The sequence below is a fragment of the Salminus brasiliensis genome, chromosome 2, assembly GCF_030463535.1.
Source record: "Salminus brasiliensis chromosome 2, fSalBra1.hap2, whole genome shotgun sequence".
NCBI classification, from domain to species: domain Eukaryota; kingdom Metazoa; phylum Chordata; class Actinopteri; order Characiformes; family Bryconidae; genus Salminus; species Salminus brasiliensis.
The window spans coordinates 10,506,936-10,527,240 of NC_132879.1; the positions used below are offsets into that span (position 1 = coordinate 10,506,936).

General features: G+C 41.5%; 1 protein-coding gene across 1 annotated transcript in view; it reads right to left on the reverse strand.

The window, feature by feature from the left end:
* Positions 1 to 9,920: 9,920 nt before the first annotated feature.
* tspan17 (tetraspanin 17) overlaps positions 9,921 to 20,305 on the reverse strand; it is a 51,037-nt gene continuing 40,652 nt past the window's right edge. Inside the window, exon 8 of the mRNA XM_072674304.1 lies at positions 9,921 to 18,054. Coding sequence (XP_072530405.1) covers positions 17,989 to 18,054 — 66 coding nt within the window. The 3' untranslated portion in view covers positions 9,921 to 17,988. The remainder of the gene's footprint in view (positions 18,055 to 20,305) is intronic.

Consider the following 20,305-nt stretch of genomic DNA (forward strand, 5'->3'; position numbering starts at 1 on the left):
AGAAAATACCCTTAGCTAGTTTACTAGAATCCAAAAGATACCTCTAAGCTTAGATACTTCTAAATACAAAAGTTGGTATGGAGACCACAGTACTCTTGGAAGAGGTGGAGCTTCAGTCTGCATTTGAAGATAGCAATCCACTCCAAACAGCTCTTTGGATCTTGCCATGATAATAACACTCACTTTTAACAATCAAGAGCAAACCAAACTAAATGTCTGAGGTTTAAATGAGACAATCTCCTCCAAAATCCTCTCTAACCATGTTCTGATCATCTGCAGCTAATGTGCTGCATCTGATTCTTTTTCATTTGTATGTGTTTAGTTATATTACATCCTTCTCTCAATATTGCTCAAATAAAGATCAAATGACCATATGTTTGAATATGTTGAAAATCCCAAGCCATGCCGCTTTGCCATCAGCAATTGGAGTTTGAGAAAGCACACTTGGTCCCCGGCACTTTCCACCAAGTGTGCTGGCTGATCTGCGATGGAGTTCAAAAAGAGGTGGTGGCTGGCTTTGCATGTATCTGAGGAGAGTCCTTACCCTCCTTGTGTCGGGAGCATTGCTAGTGTGAGAGGAAGCTACAAACGAAGGGTTAATTGGCAGTACCAAACTGGAAGAAAAAAAGGAACAATTAACAAACAAATACACAAAAAATCAATGTTTCCACATGACTGTATGTGTGTTTTAAAAATGTAAACAAGCAGATAAAAACCAGGGTAAAGACTCAACAGATACACTATATGTCCAAATGTTTGTAGACACCCCTTTTTAATGAATGCTTTCAGCTACATTACGTTGCACCAATTACTGAACGAATGTGCAAATGCACACACACACAGCTTGTCTAGTCCCTGTAGGGAAATATTGCCAATAGAATAGGACTCTGTGGAGAAGATCAACATAAACCTATTGGCACCATGCCTAATGCCAGGCATGGGTTACCCCAGGGCTAAGCCCCCCCCCCGGCGTTGAGCTGTGGATCAGCTGAATTTCTTACATCAATGCTCCTAAATTGGAAGAAACAATAAACGAGCAGGTGTCCCAATACCTTTGGCCAAATAAGGTAGCTATATTGCACATTATGAGCCACAAATCCATATCTAAGTTACTGTTTCTCTCTGCATATGATGTCACAGCATTATAAAGTGGTACCTGATCAGATCTGCTCCTTCAGCTTGATCAGCTTCTTTCTCTCTTTCTCCTCAGCTGGGTTTAGAAACATGTTTTTGAATATATTTGGATTTACACAAATTTGAGGCTTCGGTCCATCAGTTCACATTTTGCTTGAATTGGCAAAATCTTTGAGCTTGACTGGCCTTCTGAGCTTTAAAAAAAAAACCTTGATTATAAAACTGCTTTATGATCATCATTGTACGATTTCACTGACATCACCTTACTTAACAATCTTCGGCTACCACTGGCTACTACAGTTTTTTCTAAAATACTGAAGAGAGCTAAGAAAGCGAGTAATATGAGATTAATAGAGTAATAATATAAGAGTAGTAATATAAGCGGCCAATGACACTATTTTATTTTTGACATTTATCTTTGGGTCAGTCATACACTCATTACCTGTGTTGTGCATTTGGGCAGGTCATGTTCACCTAAAGTAAGCTATCTAACAAGTAAGCTTTTAGCCAACATCCTGTCACATTTTCAGTGCGTACGTCTATCTCTCTCTCTCTCTCTCTCTAGTCTCTGTGTTCCCAGTAGCTGCACTGGAGGAATGCACTGTTGAAAAATGAAGTGTGATATAATGTCATTCATTATAGTGTTATTGCTAAAGAGCCTGCTGGGGGGTTGGTGGTATCAGGGTCCTTCTCAAAGCTCCATAGCGGCGCCCCTGCTGCCCTCCGAGCAGTATTGTTGAAGGAAGCCAATGCACAGTGGAAAGCAGAGTATAGTGTATTGGGGAAAACGCTTATGTAGGCATAATTCACTGAAAAGTTTTTAATTATGTCCTGTGAATAATGTTGTTGTTCCATTCCCATTTCCATTTCCATTCCTTGTACCCTGCTTCCAAAACAAGCTAGCGGTCTGTCAGTGATGGTTGCCGTTCTGCTGGTTACACCAAAGCAATAACAATCTTTCAAGAAGATGAAAAAAATGTTCTAAAGGAATGACATCAGAAGAAGAGGATAAAAGTCTTCTCCACCGGAGTCGCCTGGGTAGATGATTTGTTCTCTCAAGTGGAAATGTGAGTGTCAGAGTGAATGTATAAGATGCCATTCCAAAGGGATAATCTGCTTTTGTGTATTCATCCATCACCCTGTCAAATCACTGGAGCTGAAGCTGGCCACTTTTTTTAAAACACGCCTTACTTGTAGCTCCACCTTGCTGATGTGACTGTAGATTGTCTGTTGATACACAGTTTGTATAGTGATGTATAAGGTGAGTGTAGTTCATAGTGGGACTAATAAAGTGGCCAGTGAATGAAAGCACAATGTAGAGGCTTCCAATAAAGTGGCCAGTGAGTGGAAGCATAGAGTAGGGGTTTCTAATAAAGTGGCCAGTGAGTCAAAGTACAAGGTAGGTTTCTAATAAAGTGGCCAGTGAGTGGAAGCTCAAGGTAGAGTATCTAATAAAGTGGCCAGTAAGTGAACATTGAAGGTAAGTGTTTCCAATAAAGTGGCCAGTGAGTGGAAGCCCAAGGAGGTAGGTGTTTCTAATAAAGTGGCCAGTTAGTGGAAGCACAAGGAGGTAGGTGTTTCTAATAAAGTGGCCAGTGAGTGGAAGCCCATGGTAGGTGTTTCTAATAAAGTGATGTGAAGCACTTGGTTTGTGTTTCTAATAAAGAGGCCAGTGAGTAGAATCAAATCAAATTTGATTTCGAAGTACAAGGTCTGTCGTTCTAATAAAATGTTGAGTGGAAGAAAAAGGGAGGTGGTCAGTGAGTGGAAGTAGAAGGATGGTGTTTCTAATAAAGTGGCCAGTGAGTGGAAGTAGAAGGATGGTGTTTCTAATAAAGTGGCCAGTGAGTGGAAGTAGAAGGATGGTGTTTCTAATAAAGTGGCCAGTGAGAGAGGGAGGGAGAGAGAGAGAGAGGGAGGGAGAGAGAGAGAGAGAGAGGGAGGGAGAGGGAGAGAGAGAGAGAGAGAGAGAGAGAGAGAGAGAGAGAGAGCTCCTCACCTCTTCGTTGATGACTGTAAAACAGTGTGTTTCCCGCTGTTTCGTCTGCAGCTCATTTCTCCGCTTCAGTTTTATTACTAATTGCTTTGGTAGAAGAAGTAACTTGTAACATCCAGCCAATGAGAGGCTTAGCTGTGAAATCTGCACTAATCCACAGAGCCTGTTTAATAACAGAGGGAATAAAGACCAGACTGTGAGTGAGTGTGGAAAACAGATACAGGAAATGTGTGTGAGAGAGAATGAAGATAGAGAGGGAGAGGTAGCGAGAGGAGAGAGAGAGGAGAGAGAGAGCGAGGTAGAGCGTGACAGAAGGGAGAGAGAGAGAGAGAGAGAGAGAGAGAGAGAGAGAGAGAGATTGTGAAGGGGAGGTAGAGAGAAAGAGAGAGAGAGAGAGAGAGAGAGAGAGAGAGAGAGAGAGAGAAGGGGAGGTAGAGAGAGAGAGAGAAAGTGAGAGTGAGAAAGATGAGAGAGGGAGAGGTAGAGAGAGGAGAGACAGAAATGAGAGGCAGGATGAGAGACAGAAAAGAGACATAGAAGGAGAGAGAGAGAACCAGATAGGGAGAATGGGAGAGAGGATAGAGATAGAATAAGAGAGGCAGAGGTAACAAAAGAAAAGAGAGAGAGAGAGAGAGAGAGAGAGAGAGAGAGACTCTTCCAGGTGGGGTGATGTGCTGTGATTAAGCCCCTCTGTTTTATTAAGGCCGGACTGTTCCGGATCGTTCTCGGCTTCACTGAAATGTCATGTTGTGCTGCAGCGTCTGGCAGGAAGTGCAGTCAGGGCTGCAGTCATGTGGCGACAGATCAGAGGTCACAACGAGTAGTGTAGAGAGAGCTCGGGCTCCGGGCTGCTCGTCTTTATCAGCCTGGCATCTTCTGGAAGCCTTCAGAGATGTTACAGCTCAGACAGGCGCAGTCATAACTCCCGCTGTCTGCTGCAGGTGCTCACTAATATGTGGATACACAGATATGTATATATACATTTAATGTGAACAATATTAAGAGACTAAACACATAAAATATACAGTCACATGAAAAAGTTAGGACACCCCATTAAATATCTGGACATTTGATCTTTATTTTACCAATATTGAGAGACGGAGCTAATATAACACGAAACTGAAAATTAAACCCTCATTTATTACTACTTAAAATGTGTAAAATTAGAATCAGGTGCAGAACATCAGCTTTACATGATTAGAGCATGGTTAGAGAGGATTCTGGAGAAGCCTGTCGTATTAAAAAAACTCAGACATTTAGTTTGGCTTGCTTTTGATTGGTAAAGTGAGTGAGAAGATCACCATGGCCAGTCTCAGAAGGGGTTTAATTAACAGAGATGCAATTTCCTTGTGATGACAAAGTTAGGACACCCTATGCTCTAATTGCTGGTATTCCTGCTTTGGCTGAAATAACTTCAGTTAGACGTTTCCTATAACAATATACCAGTCTCTAACATCCACTGGGAGAAGGGTTTTCCTCAAGCTCCCTCTGATACCATAAAGAATTCCTAGTAGATCCTATGCTGGAGAGCTCTCCATGTCCTGCTGCAGAAAAGCAGTCCCAAACCATGACATTTCCACCTCCATGCCTCACAGCTGATCTGGGTTCTTGTGCTCCAATGCTGCGTCTGGTTCACTCCAAACATGTCCTCTGTTACTGTGTCCAAATAACTCCACTTTGGATTCATCTGTCCAAAGCACATTGTTCCAGATGTCCTGGTCTTGGTCTAGAGGTTCTCTGGAGAACTTTAGTCTTGTGTGGTCTGTTTCTGATGGTAGATGCTGTACTTTGATATCAACTGTGGCAAGAGCTACCTGTATATCCTCTGAGGACATCTTTACACCTTTTGTGCTCTGATATTGGACTAAACTTACTAAGAAAGTCTGGTCTGGTCATGTTGACAGTACAGCGGCTGATTTTGTATTAGCACAGAGCCCTGTGTAGCAACGGCAGTGGTGCTGTGCTTCCTATTGCAAGTGATTGGAGCATTACAGTGATTCTGAAGCTGCTGCTTTAAAGGAGCAGCCTACATTACTTACAGTCTATAAGAACTTGGTTGTAATGCCTGAAGGGGAAGCCGGTTAATAGACTCTTATAATAAATTATTCTAAAAATAAAAGGTGCTTCAGACGGTTTATTAAATTGAAAATCAGTAAGTAGCGCGGTAATACTTTTATTGATCTGCTACAATATAGGTGCAGTCAAAAGATATAGTTGTTATAGCAGTTGTACATCTGCATCTACAACCTTCTTTTAACAAGCCAGGCAAAGCAAAGCCTCAGAAAGCCGATGTGGTGCACCTGATTCTAATTTTACACATTTAAAGTCGTAATAAACGAGGGGTGCTCTAACTTTTTCCTTACAAGAAAACTACATTTCTATTAATGACATTTTACAAATGATTTTCCTTTGGTTTGTTTAGATTACCCCAATCTCTCAATTATGTAAAAATGAAGGTCTTGTAGAGATTCTGCAGCTGTGGTTATGTCCCAGTAAACTGGAGTGACAAGCACAGCTGGATGGCCATCACGGATGGCATGTTGAAACACAGCAGGGTTCAAGCTGAAGAGCGACCAGGAATGCCCTGCAAAAGTGATGGACAGAAGACTCCAACAACAAAGACACAAACAAGAGAACTAAGGCTACAGTGTAAAGTCTCTTATACGGAGCATTCTTCATCAGCTATGTGTATCAGACAGCACGAAATTACATCACTGTCCTGAAAGCACTGTCCATACTGTCCATTGTGAATTGAGTGAGGTCTGAATTTTGGCTGTCTATTGGCCTTTATTAGAGCTGTATTAAAGCATAGGCTTACCGTGGCTCAAGCCCAGAGGTCTCTTGGACTGGAGAGGGCCTGAAATGATGTTGAGGTAAACAATGATATAAATTATTTGATCAGCACAGCTTCCAATAAAGCAATTCTAACAGCCTGTGCTGAGCTGCTTGGTCAGTGCTTCGCCTGGCTGGTAGTGTGTGAGTGGAAGAGGGGGAGAAGGGGGCAAAGTATGTTGAATGCTGTTTTTGTGACCTCAGTGTGAGGTTAGCTTTCTCTCAGTCTGTCTGGCTGCTAACTCTTGTTTCACAGTAGAACTGGACACATACAGAGTGAACCATTAGACAGACACTAGATAACTATATCTAGCTAGCATTGGTCAGCATAAGCCTAGCTAATGACAATAAACGCTTGCCAGCCAGCTGGTTGACTAGCATTAAAGCAGCATTATGGAGAATTGGTATTTCAGAAAAGGTGCTTCAGACGGTTCTTTGTTTATTAAATTTTAAATCTGTAAGTTGTGCGGTAATACTTTTATTTAGCTGCTACAATATGGTTGCAATAAAAATATATACATAAGGAAATTTGTCCAATTAGGACTTTTCTATCATCCTAGTTTGAGTAAATGCAGCCAAGCAAGCTTTCCCATTGGTTGGGGCTTCTGTGTTCATATGTCGAATAGAAAATAAAGCATGTCTTTAAATATCTGTGTTTAATCTAGAACAGTGAAAAAATATAAGTTAATTAGCATTAGCTTAGCAGAAACATACTATTACAATTCATACTGGGGTGTGCACTGCACTGACATTTGTGGCCCGACCTAGCTCTTAAAAATCACGCCAATGTAGTAGAACCATGTAAAGACTATTTCTATCCAGTGTTGAGAGATCAAACTGTGCTGGGCTACAAGCAGGGAGATGTGTGAATTACTGGATGTGCTTTGAGGTAAGGAGGTCCTAGTTATTATTAAGGCTTGCAGTTAGCATAGCACCACAGTAGCATCCCCTATCCAGTGCAAAACTGTGAAGAGGCAGGTGTCAGACCCCAAGTATGTCTTGACTGATTGACTAAATTTGAGGTAATAAGGGACAGTGTTTTTTCCCCCCCCCAGAATTGTTCACTTAGTCAAATCACAATCCAAGTTTATTTGTCAGACACAGGCAAACACCGTGATCATCTGACCACACTGGCATAATCACCATCACTGATAAAATAAAAATATACATTATAAAACAATTATTTTAACATGAATAACAGCAGAGAGGATACACTACATCAATGCTGTACGTAAACAGTGTGGTACACAAATTTGTCTTTTGCTGTTTCCTAACAGGCCCTAGAAAGGTCATTACTCATCCAGGAGTGCATTTTGATATCCGGTGTTATTGATATATGCAGGCTGGATGTGCTCACATCAGTCTGGCAGTGTGTGATTTAACTGTTTAGAAAAAGGGCTGCAGAACCTTGGGGAATGGAGGATAGCTTGCGCCGTGTGAATGTGCTGCCATCTAGCGGAAAGTTTCAGCAACTGCGCTCAAGTAAACATAGTATAATGAACCAGCCACTTCATTAAAACCACCTTCTTGTTTCTACATTCACTGTCCATTTGATCAGCTTCACTTCCTTCCTTAGCCTCCTTTCACTCTGTTCTTCAACAGTCAGGAGCCCACAGGACTGACCACCACAGTGCAGGTATTATTTGAGTGGTGGGTCCTGCTCAGCACTGCAGTGACACTGACGGACATGGTGGTGGTAGTGTGTGCTGGGCTGGTACGAGTGGATCAGACACAGCAGTGCTGCTGGAGTGTTTAAACCCCTCAGCATATCCAAGTATCCAGCCAGCAGCGTCCTGTTGGGCGGCGTCCTGTGAGCACTGAGGAAGGACTAGAGGATGACCAGCACAGAGTGTCTAATAGAATGGACAGTAGCAGTGCTGCTGTGTCTGATTCGCTCCTACCAGCGGCAGCACACATGAACACACTTACCACCACCATGTCCGTGTCACTGCAGTGCTGAGAATGACTCACCACCCAAATAATACCTGCTCTTATATCCACATACATACATACATATATATGTAGCGAGCGAGAGACAGACACACACACACACACACATCATTTGTCTTTAAAATAACAGACTGTATAGTACACCCTGCACTAGAACATACTGTACAGTTGTGTGCAAATATTTAGGCACCCTTGGCCAGATGCCAGATTCAGTTCTTGTGGTTGGATTTTTCCCCCCATTCTTCTTTGCAGAAGGACTCTAGTCCTGAGATATTATCTTCCTGCACAGCTTGTTTCAAGTCCATCCTAAAGATCATAAATTTGTGATCAGGGGATGGCAAAGGCCATTTCCAAACCATCAGTTGGTATCCCATTATGTTAAATCATTACCCTTTTGAGGAAGATACCTGCTTTTCAGCTTCAGATTTTTAACAGATGGTGCAATATTAACACCTGTGCAATATTACCAGTACTACAAACAGCAACCTCAGACCAGCCCAAAAGCATGATACATCCACCCCATGTTTTACAGTTGGCAATGTGTTCTTTGCTGTTCCCATTTTTTTTTTCATATTTTCTTCCAAAGAGATCTACAGTGCCCTTTCACATCAGTTCACAGCACTAGTCCCCAAAACTCATCTGTCCTATCTGGCTGTTCTGTAGAATACGTTAAGCTTGTTTAAGTTCTGGGATGAGGTCGCAGGTAAGGTTTCCTTTTTATAACTCTTCCATGAAGGTTATGTTTGTGCAAGCTCGGGTAAACCTTCTTGCAGATATTTAGCAGTCATACCGGGGCTTTGATTTGCCTTCCTTATCAACATGAGAGCAGTTTGCTCAGGGTGCGTTCATGCTCCTCCAGGTCTCATCTTGACTTTCACAGCTTCCCTAAACTGCTATTTTAAAAAATAAAATTCAATGTTATAGAATCAATTGCTGAAAATGATCTGCCTCGGCTATGTGAGCACTGATGACTGCTTTCCAGATATTTCGGCAGCTGCTTAGAGCAGACCATGGTTTCAGTAAAAGGCTTGAAGAGTAAGAGAATCTCAAAATCATGGAAGTTTGATTCAGCTGACTGTTTGCCAACTGCTGACATCCAAGCCGGGCTCATATGCACTGCCACTATGATCCGGGGTGGTGAGTTCAAATCCCAAGCCATGCCACTTTGCAATCAGCGGCCGGAGTCAGGGAGAGCACAACCTGGCCGTGCTCTCTCTCCCATCATTACTCTTAAGCGATGTTGGCCAGGACAGGTGTCTGTTAGCTGGTGGGATGGAGCTGGGGACTCGGCTCTTTCCTCTGAGCCTCTGTCGGCTGCCTGGTGGTGTAACAACGGCAGCAGTTCGAAAAGAGCTGTGTCGGAGGAGATGTGTGTTAAACCCTTACACTCCTAGAGCTGGGAGCATTACTACTGCTAGGGGGCGCTACGAACAGGCTACAAACAATCTCTTCACAGGCCAAACTGATTATTTTGATTAATGTGTGTATATATATATATATATATATATATATATATATATATATATATATATACATACACACACACACACACACACACACACACACACACCTCTCACAACACGTGTATGGACTGTATACCACAACCTGCAAGGCTCCTAGCACTTTACTCTAGCTCTGTAAAATGATTAGATTGTAATTTGGATAAGGCGGCCAAAAGCCATAAATGTGCAGCTGAGCCTCTTGTCAGGGCAGAGGCTCTGAATAACAGATTCTATTCATATCTTCACAGATGTAGAAAGTAAATCACAGCCTTATTGGAATTTGGACTCCACTTTAAAGCTCTGTTCCAAATAATCTTGCCTATCAATCCAATAATTCACGACTGTACTTACAAGACCCCAAAAAGCAAAACACAAAGGGAAGCATGTTCACTTCACCACAGTGAAATTCCCATAAATTACCATCAAATCCAAGAATTCCATGAAAAACTATTTCCACTATAAGTCATAAACAAATACTACATCAGTGAATAACCTACAAGTTCATAAATCATTTTTATTTGATATGAAAAAGAAGCATATTTCATAACATAGTATACAGTGTAACAGACCATGTCCCACAATCAAGTCATGTTGAGAATGTCATAAAGAGATGCTTAAATAATAATAATAATAATAAAAAAAAGAGTAACGAACAAGACCCTCTTCTAAAAGCAGAGGCATCGATAGGATCATTTCTGCTATTTTAAAATCATACTCTTATTTATTTATTTATTTATTTATTTATAGAAAGAGAAAGAAGGAGAAAGAGAAAGAGAGAGATTGATTCCCTCATAATTTCCAAAAGGCATGACTACGCTGGATTAGTACAATCACAGAGAGGGAGACGAACGCTACAAGAGTAAGGGCTCTACTATGAAGCACACTTCAATGGCTAAATTGTTCAAATCAAGCTCTAAATCTAGAGCTTAGTCTAAAGAACCTTTGATAAGGACACCGTGAGTTGAACCCAAGTTTAGCTCACGTAACTAACTGGCTAAGCCTACTGTGGCGCTGCAGTGCGTCAACCCTGACTATCACTTTGGCCTATGCTAACATCTATGTAGTGTGGCTGAATGAATAAAACCAAAAAAATACAAAAAAAAAACATGGTACCAAGTAGCTAGCTTCCTCAGTTTAAACGGCCATCTGACCGAAATATCACTAAAATGTGGTTCTGCGAAAGACAATCTGCCCGAATTAAGATAATCCACAATTAAAACCTGCGGTATAAAACAGTTGCTAACCTTGCTAACTGAGCCAACACTGCTAATGTAAAATTGCATCTGCATTTTCTTCTTTTAAAACAGCTAACATGTTAGTGGGCTGTTTGGATGAACTATTAAAAATAAGAAAAACACTTTTTTTCATGTCTAACTAACGTGAGTCTGCTGAGGAATGCATTTTCCGATTGCTTTCAATCGATCAACGATGTTTCTGAACACTGAAAGTTTGGGTAAACAGGTGGGGGAATGTAACACTCAGATATGAGAGCAAGATTGCTACACGATGAGGTAGACTCCAACTTTCCATCGGGACACTTCTGAATTAATCAAAAAGGGGGAATGTTAAATAAGAGCAGTTAGATCACAACCGCCAACATGGCTAACAGTGAATGAAAGCTAATTGGTACCAATAAGCATTATGGCAACTGGCATCATTTGCATAATGCTAACAGGTAGCAATTCGTTTTAATTGCTTATTAGCATGAATTGCAGGAATGTTTGAACTGTCTGTGTAAAAAAAATAAAAATAAATAACGGGGGGGAGATGTAAACAAACATTTTAAAGGCTTTCAACTTTCTCATTCCAACCACTGCAAAGTGACAAGTGTTACGGCAGGTGAACATTCGGCAGAACCCTTTCCTTTAAGGCGTTCTCCATGTGCATTTATCAGTTATAGAACTCACCCCAACATGTACTGACCTGAAAGAACTGAACTGTGTTTTGTATGTAGATTAGTGTGGCTGACAGAATCTGCACATACACCCTTAAACACAGGTGCCAAAATGGGTTCTTTAGAGCGATACTACCAGAAGAACCACTCGAATAGATGGTTTGTTAAAGGTCCTTAAACCTTGAATGGTCTCAGAACCACCGGTGGTTCCTGTTTCTTTTTTTTTTATTTACCCCGACTGTTTTAGCTTAGGTACAGCTCAGCCAGTGTGCATGAAATTGCTGATTAGTAACCCTTAGGGTGAAATAAAAGTCACGTAGCATAAGGGGTTACAGAACCTCCCATTCAAAGGTTGGATGAGGTCTCCCCGATCATTGGTTCTTAGGAACCCCTAGAAGGTCTACACATCTCTCAGTGTTGCAAGTTGGGTTGGAGTAAACAATTGGACCATCTGGGGAGCTACCAGAAGACACATGACATCCAACCTTCGAATAGGTGGTTCTTTAAAGAGCTCAACTGAACGGTTCTTCAGGGCAATGGTTCTCATATCAATCCTCAGGGACCCCCAGAGGAACCACAGTTTTAGGTGTTGCAAGTTAAGTTGGAGCAAAAATCTGGATCATCTGGGGGTACCTAAAAGCTGGTGGTTTAAGGAACACTGTGCAAGCTTTTAATGGGTGGTTCTTTAAAGAACACAAGAACCCAAGGTTCTTTAGGGCAGCAGTTCTCACATAGATCCTCAGGGACCCCCCCAAAGGCCCAAAGTTTTGCTCTCTCTGTATTTGTTGCAAGGCGAGTTGGAGCAAAAATCCAGACCATCTGCAGGGTCCCTGAAGAAACACCATTCAAACTTTAAATGGGTGGTTTTTAAACAGTGAATTTAAAGCTTCTTTAGGGAACTTTAGGGAACCAAAGGACTGTTAGAGACCACCATCCAACCTTTTAATGTTAGGGTCTTTGATTAACTCAACTGAAAGGCTCTTGAGGTAACACTATCCAACATTTGGTTCTTTATTGAACTCAACTGAAAGGCTCAAACAAAAATCCATCAGAACAAAATCCAAAGGTTCTTTAGCACAGTGGCCTTAGACCCCCAGAACATCTACATTTTTGCTCTCTCTATACATTGCGAGTTGGATTGGAGTTAAGATCTGAACCACCTGGGGGGGTTCCTGAGGACTGGTGGTTTAGGCAACACCATCCAATATCCATTTTTGGTACTTTTAAATACTCAACACAAAGGGAACAAAAGCGTTCTATGGTATCGTTCCAAAGAACCTTTTTTTGGCACCGTTATTTAGCAGTGTAGCTGAAGCCCCACAGGTGTAGATGTGCTTTCAAAATCCACAGACGTCCCAAAAAGACTCATGGTTTTTACATCAACCATCGGAACACATTTCTTAACCAGGAGCCAAAGAGCCTCTGATCCAAAAGCACAATGCACTTCAATGAAAACAACATAAGTAAACACATTCACACGGAATGTCTGATATCTCAAAGAAGGACAGATTTACGGAGCGTCTGATCTGTTGTTTTAACAAAACGGACAATAAAGCAGATTTCACTCTCATTAACTTCCTTTCAAGATGGCTGGTCACCTCTGCGATGGATATGACCTCTGCAGAGACGAGAGACGCAGGTCATACATTCATGATGCACACGTTTTCCACAAGGGAATGATATGATGTTCAAAAGAATGAGAGAAAAGAGAGTAAGAGAACAAGGCCACTGCATTATGAGAGAAAAAAAAGAAAGAAAAAGAGAAGTCAACTCGACTACACAAAAACCCCAAAATAATACAGAAGAGGAATAACATAGTCTCTGAATAGCATGTAATCTGTCTTTTTGTCTGCATAAAAAGCCTCTGCCTCTATAGAAAGGCTGAGTGCTAGAACCACTACTGATGCTACGGTGCGGGACTTTCCAACACAAAAGACTTCAATCCACACAAAAGCTTTTAAATCTCTATCTACAGTCTCCAAAAGGAGCAGCGAGGTTTAACCAGGGGTGTACGATCAGAATTCATTTATATTCAGGCCGACCTGTGTTGTGATTTTATGACATAAATAATGCGAACCAGCTCAGTACAAGTGCGATGCTTTAAATGCTATGCTGTATGTAGCCTCGCAGTCTTGTGAATAAACTAAATTAGGTGTCTCCAAAACGGCAACTTTACAGGAGATGGAAAACATTTTCTTTACTTTCGACAGAATCAATGTAAAAAAAAAAAATAGTAAGGAAGCATTTTGAGGCATTTCTACTGATCCATTCATCATGAAATTCTGACGTAATGTAAAGAACAACTGTCCGATTCACATTATGTAAAAAAAAAATAAAAACTTTGTGTGACAGTGGTGATCTACTGTATGAAGAACCTGTGTAATATCAGCAATACAACATTGGAAGGTTAATAGAAACTCAACCCCCTTATTAATACACCCTTTGTCCTTTCCTGAATGCTTCTCCTTGGACCTATTTATTAGAAACTACTGTAAGTGGTCAAAACTAGGTATCCTATTAGAGGAAATTGGCCGGGCAGGGCCAGAGTCCCACCCACATCCAAATGACTGGACTTTTTTTTGGTGATGGTTATGACCTTTTGATATTTAGGGTGTTTTCACACCTGTAGTTGGTTTGCTCTGATCTCAATCAGTTTTCCCCTTGGTTTGGTTTGTTTTCAGACTGGGAAAATCCAAGTGCATCTGAGAACCATGCATGAGTTCTCTCTGCTTATTGGTCGGACCTGTCTGGGGTGGGAGCAGAAATGTAAATACAGTAATAAGGTCCTGTGTTCGGGACTAGTGCTCATTTCTGTGCAGTTTAACATGGAGCAACGATGGCTGTAGTAGCTGTAGTAGCTAATTATTTGAGCAGTTTATCAGGTTAAAACCTGGCTTTGGCAGCCATTGATAGTTGGGCAAAATCGAGGTCAGATCACATTCTCACAACAAACAAACCGCTGCAGAGTCTGTTTGGGACTGGACCAACACCACCTATTCTCAAGGGTCTCGGTATGGTAGTTTAGATGCACTGAGATCCACTTAGATCTGAGTGCGATTACTGTATTCACCCATGCCAAAATAAATCGAACCAAGGGTGAAAACAAAGCAGAATCTAATTTAACAGTTTTAAAAAGTGCAGGTGTGAAAACAACCTTAGTTTGTTAAGGGCTGTCAAGCTAAATTGATCTCTGTAGTATATAATGATAGCTTCTTCAGTTTCATATTTTCAACATAAAATCTGTATCTTAATCCCAGAATCGGATATGTGTCACTACAATCCTATATATCGTGCTGTCTTTTTATGCCTCTTATTAAAAAAAAACAAAAACAAAACACTGCTTGATAAATATCAACCAACAATAGTATTAAACAAGTAAACAGACAACAATCAGTAATTGTAAAGAATACTTCATCAGAACTGGCTACAAACCTTGTGATCGGTACACCCCTAGTTTTAACAGGTCAGAAACAGAAGTTTTACATGCAGGATATTCAACTCGCTCACAGAGACTGGCGACATGCAGCCGTATTAGCTAATAAAACTCTACCCATACATCTCCTATGTCCACGGTTTCAAACCCTTTATCCTCAATGGCTCTATAGAGAAACCCTGCGAAAATGCCTGAGAATATATACACAGGTCCTTTAGTGTAGCTGGGAGGACTGCGCCACAGCACAGACACATCAAAAGTGTGGGTGCAACTTGCCTTTGTTTTAGTAAATAACATTTTACCTGCAGTTTTTTCTTCTTCTCCAACAACTGGACTCTCTTTTGACCTGAAGGTGGGTGAACACCTGAAAGTGTTTTCTTTAGTTTTGTTGGAAAAGGATTTGGATTGAAAAATGAATGAGAAAACTAGGTGACCCCACACTTTTGATGGGCAGCACACACACACACACACACACACACATTTGGAAGTGTTCTTGAGTCCCACTAGTCATGCATGCAGGGTTGTTGTGTGCTGGCTGATAAGCGGCGCACACACAAACCCATTCTTAGGCATCTGAACAGCGATATGGTTGAAGCTGAAGCCCACAGTTATTAAATGTTCACAGTAAATCCCAGTTCAAACTCATTCAAAATAAAAGAAGGGGTGTTTTTTGGTGGACTGTGTGTTTCGAGGCAGTGTATTTTTAGAGTGTGAAGTTTTACAACTGGTTTTAATGCTGGATGCCAGTGGTTTGAGTTTTAAAGCCAAAGCACACTGACCGGACATTGTGCAATGAACAACCACTTTCTAACTTCTGCCGCTGACTTTAGATTGTCCAGAAAAGGCCTGTGTGAATGGAGGGGGAATTTGCTGTAAACACTGTAATGTGAACAGCACAGAGAGAGGGCATTCTGTGGCCAAAACAATCCCAAATCCCACCGTTAGTGTTGTACTGTATTGGGGCGAACTACATAGTTTAATTAAATGGCAGTAAAACACATGAATCGCTCAATGAATTCAGACCCTTTTTCATCATCAGCTGTAACAGAATTCACCAGTCACATAAACAAATGTACATTAGCTGCCCGAGCGACTGAAGCTGGTTTAGTTTTTGTAGCTGTAGACCTACACGTTTTACACCTTGGTCTGCGAGAGCCAAAACCTGCAGTTACCAGTCACTGTTTTTGCTGTATGATGATGAGCACAGGGTCCAGAAACTTTAAAACACAGTGGAGCAGTTTGGACATGCCTCAGGTTAAGAGACTTGACAGAATCTAAATAGGCTGTGAGATTTTACATCATGGTGGAGGAGTGTGAACAGGCCACAGGCTGAAGAACATTATATCAAAATGAAGGAGTTTGGACAGGCCATGAGTTGAGGGCCTTTAGGTCATGGTGGTGGAGTTTGGACAGGCCATGAGTTTTGGGACTTCATATCACAGTGGCGGCGTTTGGACAGGTTGTGGGACAGAGGGACTTTACATTGCTGTGGAACACTTTGAGCAGACAGCAGATCAAGAGACTATATATATATCGCCATGGAGGAGTTTGATCAGACTGTGGGTCGAAGGACCATCATGGTGAAGGGGTTTGGACAGGACCAAGAGACTTTCCATTGCATTGGAGGAGTCTGAACAGGCTGTGTGGAGTTTGGACAAGCCACTTGGACAGAAGTTTGGACAGTTGGTGTTTGTTCACTTGATGTGCTCTAGCTTTGAATAAGCTGACCAGGTTTCACAGCGTTGGTAATTTTTTTTTTTTTACTTGACCAATCGACACAATTTGATAACTCGACAACAATTGGCAGTGATTACTTGGTACGTTCATAATGCAAATGTTACATTTTTACTAGACCCTGGATGCTTTGGCATTTTTAAAGCCTTGTTAGATTACAGATGAGTGTGAACTGGGTTTAAAAGTGCCTCAAGAGATCCTAAGAATGGTTTAAAAGTACATTACCATGAAAACAGTAATGTACTGAGCTCTGGGGTGACTCTAAAAACAGCGCTATTATGCACAGATGCCTGGCAAAATTAGGGGCGCAGGTGTGCATATGCAGATGCGTGCATGAATGTATGTGTGTTTGCATGCGTGAACATGCATGTGAGTATAAGCAGGGCAGGCAGCAATAATTAATGATGAACGAGGTGTAAGCGGTGGCTCTGGTTATTTCAGTGGGATCTCGGTTTATGTTCACTGTAGGTTTCTCTCAGTTAGTGTAGCAGTCTACTAATCTTAAGAGTTAAAGCAGCATCGTTCATGTCGTAACAGGACTCGTTTAATGTTTCAGCCGAAGTTAGAGCATATCACTATTATTTTCTAGCCAAACCAAAGGAAAAAAACATAGGAAAAAATATATATATTTATATATCTGAAGCAAGACTCCGTGGATATTAGCTAAGAAATCTCTCCTTGCTGGCTAAAATAAAAAAACAAACACCACAACAATAAATGAACAAACAAATCGAGCAAAAACGCATAGCTTTACAAACACACAATGTCCACTTGCTCCATCTCCCTAAGTGTAGTGGTAGAAGTTGCAAAAATAAATGCATCGTGTCAGTTTTCAAGTACAAAGACTCTGGCTGGATGGCTCTGTGCAACAGAAGTCCAGTCAGTGTCAAAGGTCAAAGATCCACCTGTCAATCAACGTGACTGACAGCCAGAAGAACAGGTAAATGCTGGAATAAAATCCCCCTCCCAATGACGTGCATTGCAGTAAGGCTTCATGTAGCTCCATTTTTTTTTTCTTCCTCACCCCGTGAGCTTTAAAAGTCAGAGTGAGCTTCAATAGTCTTCTGCAGGTGCATAGGACCAGGACGGTTTTCCACAGGTTGATGGCAGGAGGATAAGTGGCCACTGAAGAGTTTTAGAATGTGCAGAGTGGTTAACGTGGACGATAAATAGGCTCCACATCCATTGCCTTTCATTTCCGTATGGGAGCTCTTTGTAAGAGCTTGCATAAAAAAAAATAATAATAAAAAAATAATAAAGGAAAAAAAAATACGGAAACAAAAAGTGTTGGGAGAGACAAAAGAACAGAAAGAAAGACAAACAGAGACAAACCGAGTGAGAGAGAATGTCACAATTTTTGTAACATCAGCTTACATAAAGCTCCAGAGAACAGCTGTGAGAGGGGTTTCCACTCTGTGGGCGTGTAAACAGTGCTCTTTCGCAACCCACACGACACAGAGGTCACGAATGTCACCCGCAGAGCTCGACTTCACCTCTCCAGGACAGCCAGGGGTCACCAGTTAGCTTTGACCGCTTTGATGTCGCTCACAAGGTTCTGGGCCAGGCAGATACCGAAGATCTGCACAGATACAAGATAGAGAAACAACAGTAATGCAGTCAGTTAAAAAATAGTGCGCTCAACCTGAAACGGGAACATTAAAAAAACACAACAAATGCAACATATTCTATTCCGATTTGGGCCACTTCCATGTACTCGCGAAATTCTGAATGCTGTCTGAATGGCCAGATCAGTATGTGTGTCATTTACACGAAGACAGCTCAATCTTCATCTTAACCTCATCTGAATGCAATCGAATCCTCACAGCAATGTTCCAACATATATTGCAAATCTTTCATAGAATAAAAGAGGCTTTTACTGCAGCAAAGGAGGACAAACTCTTTATTAATACTCTTGATTTCAGAAGAAACATCGGAGAAGCAAGTGTCTACGAACTTTTAGACATACAGAGTATAGTACTGAGCGAGTGCTGATTGATCACAGCTTTGTGTTGTGTTTATTTACTGTATTGTACAGCACATGTATGCTGTACCTTACAACCCACAATACTAAACACATAGTAATAATGGGTCCTGTCTTTGCTCCCAAAGCAGACTCAACTCATCGTGGCATGATAACTCGACAACAATTGGCAGTGATTACTTGGTACGTTCATAATGCAAATGTTACATTTTTACTAGACCCTGGATGCTTTGGCATTTTTAAAGCCTTGTTAGATTACAGATGAGTGTGAACTGGGTTTAAAAGTGCCTCAAGAGATCCTAAGAATGGTTTAAAAGTACATCACCATGAAAACAGTAATGTACTGAGCTCTGGGGTGACTCTAAATTCTGGGGTGACTCAAAATTCCACAAGATTTGAGCCCATGTGGACAGCATTGCATCACACAGTTCCTGCAGACTGTTCAGGACCACCTTAATGCTGTGAACCTGCCATTCTACCACATTCTAGATCCGGTGACTGGGAAGGCCCCTGAAGAACGCTGCACACATTGTCATGTTCATGGAACCAGAAACATTATCATGCAGGAAGCAGCCGTTTGGAGACGGGTGAACTGTGGTCAAGAAGGGATGAACGTGATCAGCAACTATACTGCACTGCTCTGGCATTCAAGCAATGATTAGTATTAACAGCCCAAACTGTGCCAAGACAACATTCCCCAAACCATTACACCACCTCCACCAGCCTGAACTGTTCACACAAGGCTTTGCCGTACACAACGGTTCCCTATAGACCTTTCTCACAGTCACGGTGCTGCTCGGTCAGCTCTGAACGGTAGCGTTATCAAATCTCCACCTGCACCTTTTAACAGAGCGTTTGCTGGTCTTCAGCCTCCCTCAGAAATCTTCTTTGGGCTTCAGCACAGCCATCAGGAGGGCAGTTAACATGTCTGGAAGTGTCTCCAAAATGGACCAAAGTCTAGTTTGTCTTGGCCGAAGCGCGTCGCACTTAAAAACATTTAAACTTTGTGTGACCCTGCATGTCTGCCGCAGCACACTGCTCAGCGGCGGAGTGTATCGGTCTGACCTGCGATGAGTCAGGTGATGAGTTTTGAAAAGCAGAGCGTTTCTTTATGTTAACACATTACATCACATCACTGAACACTTCTTATGCTTAATTCTTCCCACTCAGTCAGTCTATACATGAGCAACATTATCAATTTTAATCACAGTATATCTGGCCCTGCGTTCACTGCTGTTCAGTTCAACTCTCGCGTCATTAGTTTCCTCGTTAAAAATGACACATGATGAGCGGATCTTTTCAGCTGGGGTTGAACGTTTTCAAACTTGATTGAGTGGAAGCTCTGGTAAGTGTATTTGGTTGAATTATTGGTGTATGAAGCATCAGCCACAGATTACAATACGGCGTTTGACACGAATATTTACGCTTCCGCATTAATATTTGTTACATGTTTTAGATCAAATAGATGTAAAATCTTTCACAAGCTTCAAATCTACAACAGCCAAAAATGAGACTTGGCCAAAATCTGAATTGGCAAGTGTTAGGAACAGTCTACAACTTTTAAGCTATTTTGAGTTTTTATGAGACATTCTTGAAACATTGGAGGGACGTCAGTAGATATGTCTGGAAAATGTGTAAGGAAAATGGGAAAACTAAATCAGCCAAGGGATTTGCAATTGGTGCATCTTTACTTTACACTGACTGGTATTAACAGGCTCAAAATGCACCGAAAGCATTCTCACAGAAAAACACCACCTCCTAAATGAGGAGCTGTACCAGTGTTCTGCTATACAGGCTCTACACCCTCTTGAGTCTTGGTCCCTCTCAGGGTTTCTTTTCTCCCAGTGTG